At 39.4% G+C, this 8,596-nt stretch overlaps 1 protein-coding gene across 1 annotated transcript; it reads right to left on the minus strand.

The window, feature by feature from the left end:
- Nucleotides 1-1,581: 1,581 nt before the first annotated feature.
- On the minus strand, nucleotides 1,582-5,204 carry LOC122808775 (relaxin-3 receptor 1-like). The gene has a single exon (XM_044079804.1). It carries the CDS (start codon nucleotides 4,717-4,719, stop codon nucleotides 3,505-3,507), a length of 1,215 nt encoding a protein of 404 aa, XP_043935739.1. The 5' UTR covers nucleotides 4,720-5,204; the 3' UTR covers nucleotides 1,582-3,504.
- Nucleotides 5,205-8,596: the final 3,392 nt, after the last annotated feature.

Consider the following 8,596-nt stretch of genomic DNA (forward strand, 5'->3'; position numbering starts at 1 on the left):
GATTGTAGATCACCAGACAGATAGATTTAGGATAGCTTAACACAGAAGTGGATGGGGAAGGGGACAGTTAACACTCAGAACAGAGCAAATTCAAGATTGCCTTCTATCATTTTATTTACATGTTTACATGTAAATTGGATTAGCTTCTAAACACTATAACATAACCACTTTCTAATGCTGGTGATTTATTTAGAGGACAATACTGGCATTGCTATAAGAAAGGCTGTATATGAGACTGAATTGTAAACATGACACTGTTTTAGAATAACATCAGTATCAAATAGCATTAAAGATGACAACTGACAAATCACAGTTCATAACACACCTCCCATCATTTTACCATAAGGATTTTTGACAAAGCCAAAAATAATGCAGAGGCAAAGGCCCTAAATCAGGGTCAGATTTCAGATATTGCTCTTACAAACTAAAAATAGAGTTCACATTAGATTGTACTTTCTTATGGCTATTAAGCCTGAAACTCAAATGTATGTCAATATTTTGGTCCTCAATAATGTGTCATAAAGCCACACACTTTATGAGTAACAAACCAAAAACATGAGGCAAAAAACTGGATATTCTGCAAAATTCAGGATAGATGAGAAATATAGTTCACTTTTATTTTTGTTGAAGCATAACATTCCCTTACATAATGAATGGTTAATGAACATATACCATTTTAATCTGTATCCATTATGTGATGAAATGTGCACAGTACATTATTTACAGCATGGAATATCAGAGCATTTTTTTTCTACTGAAGACTCAAAATGAACTTGTCTGAAGTCAAACTTTGAGGCTTCGGAAGCATATGTTCTGTTTAGCACTACCAAGCATAAGAAAGCTTTAAAACTGAGTAAATAAATATATTTCTGATTACTGTAGCAAACACTTGATTTCCATTATGTTAATGTGGGGTGGGGTCATAAATGAAGTGTGACTCTGAATTACAGTAGAAAATCTTAAGAATTCAACACAATGGTGTACCAGAGAGATTTTTCCACTACTGTGATCTACTTTTATTGTTTTCATTGCATTGTCTTAGCTTTCCACTCTGTTCAATAAATAGTGTAGATATACAGCACCTCCATATGTGTGTGTATTTTTCCAATATAAACTGTATAGTTGTTCGTACAGAGGATGATATACCTCATTGGGTGTAAAGTGTATGGTGTCCCTTGTGGGCAAGATCAGCTTGATTCTTACTTGTAACCAAACTAATGATGTTCCATCTTCTGGAACAGTACACAAAGCACACTCTTGGAGTGAGGAATACAGTTAACATGTGTCTCCTAACAGTGATTTATGTCTTGGAAAAAACATCCACTACATGGGTGGCCGCAGTGGTGCAGCTGTTAGCATTGCCACCTCACAGCAAGAGGTTCTCTGGTTTGATCCTCGGCTGGGGTGCCTTCTGTGTGGAGTCTGCATGTCCTCCCTGTGATCGAGTGGGTTTTCTCTGGGTGCTCTGGTTTCCTCCCACATGCTTTAGGTGGATTGGACACTCTAAATTGTCCTTTGGTGCGAGTGTGTGCCTTCTGTGGAAGGTTGGGAGCTGGGCTGGTAACAACACTATAACACTCCACTGCCAGTCATAAGCCGACAGATGGTCTGCTGTGGTGATCCCTAACTGGGAAAAAGCTGAAAGAAGAAAAAACATCCACTACACATTATTCTGCAGACATTAATTGGCATACTCAAGTATGTTTCCTTTCTTTCTCTTAAATGTTTTCGCACAGTCTACCTATATATTCCACTAATATAAAGTTCAAACCTTTCACAAAGGTAATGTGTTGCTAATATTATCACATATCATGTGCATGTAGTAAGTAATAGTCTGTTTAAACAAATTTATGAATTCCATATATTAGCAAGCCAAAAACCATTCCACTAAATTAACTTTCTGAACGTTGTTCTTAAGAAGAATACATTAATACTACATGCTTCAGTCAGTACCCTATATGTGTGATATTTTTTTTCAAAAATTACCCTAGGTGTTTGCTATTTAATATTACGGGTTATCGTATTGGTTTCTGAGGGTAAAAATAATGCACACATAGTGTGTGCGTGTGTGTGTGTGTGTGAGTGTGTGTGTGTGTGTTACAAAAAAGTGCATCCCTGAATAATAAAGAAGAAAGTCTTCACATATGATAGGTGGGGCTGCAACACGTTTTCTTGGTTGTGGTGTTTCAGCTACTTACTTGCCCCTCATTAGGAAGCTGAAAACGACAAACATTCTACTGAGGTTCTCCTCTAGTATACCCTTCCTCCCTCCAAAAAGATGAATATATTTATGAAACGTAAATACTACACTTAGTGATAGAAAAAAAAAACTGCGTGGACTGGGCCAAGGAATTAAAACTAAAATATAAAAGTATGAGTCAGTGGACCATGTATGCTGATAAAACCGTGCATGAACGTTACCCTGCATTCCAAGCTCATTGTATTGAATCCACACACTGCCTTTTGCCACTGCCTTTGCAAAGCAGTCTGTACCTAACGCTGTTCAAGTAGGCAGATTTTATTATCTCTGTTTTCTGTGATTTCTGTCACTGAGTGCTCTGTATGCACATTCAGAATATTAACTATGGTCAGCTCGGTCCTGATGACAGCCATTTAGCTGTAAGGGCTCCGTTAAATGTCTGTTTTAATTGTTCTTTTCTTTCCACGCGTATCTCGTGAGTTCCAATCTCCTCATTCTTAGACGTCAGAAACCCCCCCGTAAAATATCTGAAATATATTAAGTCTCAATCTGCTTTAACATGTAAATATTATTTCCAAACGAAAAGTCTTGGTTAAGTTAATTAGATCAAGCCTTGACAACAGCCATCTCCTTCCCTGTGATGAAGTTTTTTTTTTTTTTTTTTTTTTAATTTACAGGAAATCTTTTCTTAAACAGTCTGTCTCAGGTAATTTATAACTTCCCACCCCGCACAGTGCTTATCTATTCATCTTGTACAAACACTTGCAGGAGGTTGTACTGTTGCACGCTCCTAATGTTACAGTTTGTGCTAACAAGCCTTGCTGACCTTCTACTATATCAATAACTGTTTGGTCCTGATACAGATCTTTGCAACAGTACAGCCCTATATCAGGTAATCAAGCAAGTCTGCACACGTTTAGAGAGCTTCATAAAAAAGGTGAACGTCACTGGTTTAAAGAGCTGCCAAAGTCTAGTTCTTCCAGTTAATATATTAACAATTTTGAAATATCCACTATCTCTCAGGTGTATTAATACTAATCCCTTTGAACTTTATGTTTTAATTTTCTTCGATCACTGGTTGTTCAGTATCTGTTAAGAAATTAGCTTAGCAACATCCCGAAAACACTCACACGCACGCACACACACGCACATACGCGAAATCCACACTTTTTATCAAAAGGGTACGGTAAAGTCTGTTTGCTCCCTTGGTGCATCTAGGTTTGGTTATTAAAAGATTCACGACCCAGCAGTTTCTGACTGCGGAAGGGGTGTTAAGTAAGGAACTTGTTAAAGTAGAAAACTGACTACAGTTTCTGCAGGGCTGTGGTGGTAGTGGAATGCGTAGTGTATCTTTTACTGTAGATGTGGGATGGCTGAGGACAACTTTGACTGTCCATCCCATTTAGAGGCAAAACCACAAAGTTATCCTGTTCTTTGACCCTACATCCAGCATAAATCAAGCAAGTCTGAGAAAAGGAAGATGTAGAGAATTTCCAAAAGGTTACTTTGAGAGCTTTGCGAAATTCCTTCCTCATCAAGCAGTAGATAACCGGGTTCAAGCAGCTACCAGCATCGGTAAAACAAATCGAAATCGGGAAAATGTAAGTCTGAGTAAAGTAATAGGCGTGACTCCATGGCACAACGTCTAGTTTAACCAGAGCTCCCCAAAAGGTTATGATGTGATTGGGTATCCAGCAAATGAAAAAAGACATAACAACTATGGTAACAGATTTGGTAATCCTGTTCTGTCTCTGGGGGTTCTGTGCTGTTAGATGCTGCTGGTTTAAAAAGCAAAGAAGCATAATGTAGCACGTACTTACAACGGAGAAGGGTATTATGAACCCCAGCATAAGCTTTTGAATGTGGTAGATACCCAGCCATTTAAGTCCTGGAAATTTCTGGATGCACATTTCCACTCCATGCACCTGTATACTTCTGGAGAATATGAGAGGTGGAAGGGAGGCACAGCATGCCACTACCCAAATCAATAATGCAATCCACTTGATAGAGCAAACGGATAGCCTGGTTCTCGGTCTCAGGGCCGATACCACCGACCAGTACCGAGTGGCTGCCATCGCGGTCAGAAAAAAGGCACCAGAGTACATGTAAAGAGTTGCAAGAGAGGATATCATCTTGCACATTACGTTCCCAAAAGGCCAGTGGTAGTCCAAAACCACCTCTACAGCCCAAAATGGTAAAGTTAGAGAAAAACAAAAATCCGTCAGGGCTAAATTAAACACGAAGAAATTTATTGTAGAAGTTTTCCTTCCTTTCGCAGTCCGTAGCAGGTGCATTACCAATACATTCCCAACAAGTCCCACAGCGCAGACACATGAATACAGTACAGACAAAATTATCCTTGCAGTTAGTGGAAAGTCTAAAAGGGTACTGTTTAGTAAGGTATTGTTGAAAGCATAACCAAAGGACACGTTTACATTGTAAGATCCGTTTAAACTGTAAATGTGGGAAGTGGTTGGATTAACCAAGATGCTTAAGTTTTCTTTATCTTCTGTTGGCATCCTTGTGGATTCTTTGGGCAGTGAAACTGCAAACAGTGTAATAAACTTTAGTTGCAACAAGCGGTACCACTATTTTCAAAACTAACAAATAATACACGTCAGTCACTTGAGTTTTGCATTTTTGCAGTATATTTTCTTTGTAATGTTTATCTACTATCAGAAAGCCACCGAAGCGTCGCGTTCGATAGTCTCATTTCAGACTTAAATAAGCAAGGTTTGATCCCTCATAACTGCACATTTTAATCCAGTGCAGTAAAATATACGCAGTTGTGTGATTCGGTTAGGTCCCAGCATTTCTGTATACTGTAGTCGTGGTCACCCAAAATTACGCTTAGTGCCACAGTGTAATCCCTTTTCTATTACTGTAGGACCAAAACGAAACAAGTTTCTCCAGTCATGTACAGAAAGAGTTCTGCTACCCTCTAAATGTGACCATGTCCAGAATCCACCCACTTTTTGTTACCGCCTCAGTTTTGTGTGTCGAAGGTTTTCTAGTTTGGACATTTTGAAATATGGCTCACTGAAATCTAAACGTATGCACTATTCAAACGATTATGCATGATGATAGAACAACATAGTTCAGTTCAAATGTGTGACCTCACGCATCATAAATTATTTTTATGCTTCGTTACACGCTAATGCACGCAGCCAGACTTCCTTTGCGAAATCTTTATACCTTCAGGGAATTTCTATTACTTAATAAGTACTATAAAACGCTTCCAATAAAAGTAGCTCCAAGATCACGGGCAGGGGAGCCAGCAGGAATTTTAAAAGGGGGTGTAGTGCAAACCCAGAGCCCCCCACGCAGCCCCCCCCCCCCACACACACACACACACATACACACAGCTATTCTAATGTCCCATTACTTGGTTATTTCTCCCCAACTGCCATAAACACTACTGTCCAAATCTCTCAGTGTGCATACTGTTTTATGCTTTAGTTCTACAATGATTACAGATATCCGCATTTCATTTACAACCTATTTGACATTTTATAGAACAAACACTGATTGACATTTGCTACACCTAAACAAAGCAACAGTCTTACAATGAAAACAGACTTAGCATTAAAACGTCTCTACTTTTTAAACTTGAATTCACTGAAACAGCACCGAAACCCACATTCAGAGAAAATGCATCTGGCCAGTGGCAGGTTAGGTTTACCTTTGGGCTGTTTTCAAATTATAGGCACCTTCCACACATTTTTAGAACCATGCAGAAGTTATTTGATTCCCCTTCTGATTCTATTAATTATAATATATAATAATTTAATTATATCCCTTGTATAAATATAATTGAATTATATAGCACTACTTGTTAGAGTATGTTTTAAATTTATAGTTTTAAACATTTTTCCAGTAAGCAATGAAACAAAATGTATGAACTAATAATGACAAACTGCCCAATTCAGAACATTCCAACCATAAAAGGCCACTCAAACTTCCATTGTGACAAATATACCAATATCAGTCAATATGCACAATCTCTGCAGAAGTAAAAGTCATCAGAATAATTCCACATTAAAGAGATCTGAAACTAATGAAGAGGTTGTCACTAGAAAACAACTTTATATTTCAGTGTTTCATCTACAAATTCAGTGCCTGCTGCCCTTAAAGAATAAATTGCCTATGTTACATTAAAAATGGTAAGCTGCTATACTGCAACAGGGAATGGGTGGCAAGATGAAACACAGATCATAGTTACTAGGTATCTCATCCAAAGGAGGACATACTCAGGACTGCAGCACCTGACCCCCTTAAAATGCAAAGCTACATGCCGTGGGAGTAGAACATACAGCCCTCTACATCAAGATGCAAGTATGCTACCTACTGTGTTGGTATCACTGCTTTAAAATTCTATACCACAATAGCGATACCATTTGTTAAACCAAACAGTTGCACATTTTAAGCAGACTTAGCATGAGCAGCAGTAAACTTATCTTCCCTTGAAGCTCACAATTCCTTGAAAATGCACTTGAAAATGAATTCTACCTGCTAACTCTAAATAGAACATTTCACTCACACACACACACACACACACACACACACACACACACACACACACACACAATACCGCTCAATCTCTTAGCACAAGAAATCTGGACAAAGCCTGTTATAATATTGGTGACAAAGGCCCAAAACTAGAGACACATTTAGAAAGTTGCTAGAATAACAAGATTTGTGTTAGAATGCATTTTCTAAAGGATATGAAGTCTGAAACTCAAATACATGTCATTATTTAGTAACTTTAATCCTTAGCTCATCCCAGTGATTTGTCAAAAAATCTGTACATTTGAGAGGTATGACACACAAATGTCTGCCATTATTTTCTGACTTCAGTCCTCAATGATTTGTTTGAAAAAAAACACACAATTTTATGAGAAACAAACCAAAATATGAGGACAAAATCTGGATAATTGCGAGGTATGACACCCCCCCCCCAACCACACACACACACACACACACTCCTACCCCCTCTTTCTTACACACAAACACACACACACCCACCTCCCTCTTATAAATACACACACACACACACACACACACACACACACACACACACACACACACACACCCCTACCTCCCTGTTACAAACACATGCACACAAACACACACAACCCTACCTCCTTCATAAACACACACACCATTACCTCCCTGTTACAAACACACGCACACACCCCTACCTCTCTCTTGCAAACATACACACACACACACACACACACACACACACACACACCTTTACATACCTACTTCTTACATACACGCATACACAGCCCTACCTACCTACTTCTTACATCCACACACCCCTTCCTATTTCACACACACACACACACACACACACACACACACACACACACACACACACACACACCTTAAACTCTTAAACACTTAAACACACACATGCACACACCTACCTCTCACTTGTATCTTTGTCCGCAATCTAAACATCTGGAAATCAAATTTTGTGTGGGAGCGGAAGATGAAGACATAAACCATTGGTCGCCCAGACTAAGAACACCCGTGCAACTGGATGCAAAAAGGGCATTCTTAAAGAAAAACGCCCTTAAAAAAATAATAAAAACATATTTTTTTTTTATTTAAAAGAAAATGAATCTCCCAGTCAGCCAGTTCCGGGGGGTGCAAAGTGCATCCCCTTGCACCTGCCTACAGGAGCCCTTGATCACGGGGCTCTTATCTCACCTTCATAGGTAGGTACTAGGCTATCAGCCCAAGGGCCTACATAAGCCTAGCCAACAAGGTTCCCTGGCTTACGCCACCCAAGAAAGTTATTTTCCTGTGCCACTGTCGAGCAGGGACACAAAAGTGATCCCCGGGGTGTATTTCCTATTTCCCATCCACTCATCAAGATTTTTCTTGAAGAGTGCTAATGAAGAACTTTGTTTGACATAGATGGGTAGCCTGTTCCAGAGTATGGGAAATCTCTGGGACAGGAATTTATCCCTCCAGCATGTCCTGTTTATTGTGGTGACAAGGTTTAGGTCCCTAGAGCATGCAGCTCAGAGGGATTGGGATTTCTTTAGGTGTAGCATGTCCAACAGCTCTGGGTTTGACATAGCTTTATAAGTTAGGCAGAGATCACCTCGGAGTAGGCAATATGCTACAGAGTAAATCTGGAGTTTTTTGAGGCGGTCGGTATAGGGCATTTGTTTGAGTCCAGTAATCTTCTTTGTGAGGTACTTCTGTGGCCTTTCCAGCTGCTGCAGATGTCTTGTGAGGTACATTCCAAAAGGGGCGTCGTACTCTATAATGGGTCTAATAAGTGTCGAGTAGAGGGGAACAATGACCTCTTTTTTCCTGGATGAGAAACCTTTTATGATGAGGTGTGCCACGTAGAAGGACTTCCTGACTACTGTGGTG

Source organism: Protopterus annectens, chromosome 8.part0 (assembly GCF_019279795.1).
Source record: "Protopterus annectens isolate FY-2018-M chromosome 8.part0, PAN1.0, whole genome shotgun sequence".
Lineage (NCBI taxonomy): Eukaryota > Metazoa > Chordata > Ceratodontiformes > Protopteridae > Protopterus > Protopterus annectens.

What these genes read in the sequence shown, in the direction of transcription:
- LOC122808775 (XM_044079804.1), bottom strand. Translation starts at nt 4,719, where the DNA reads ATGCCAACAGAAGATAAAGAAAACTTAAGCATCTTGGTTAATCCAACC.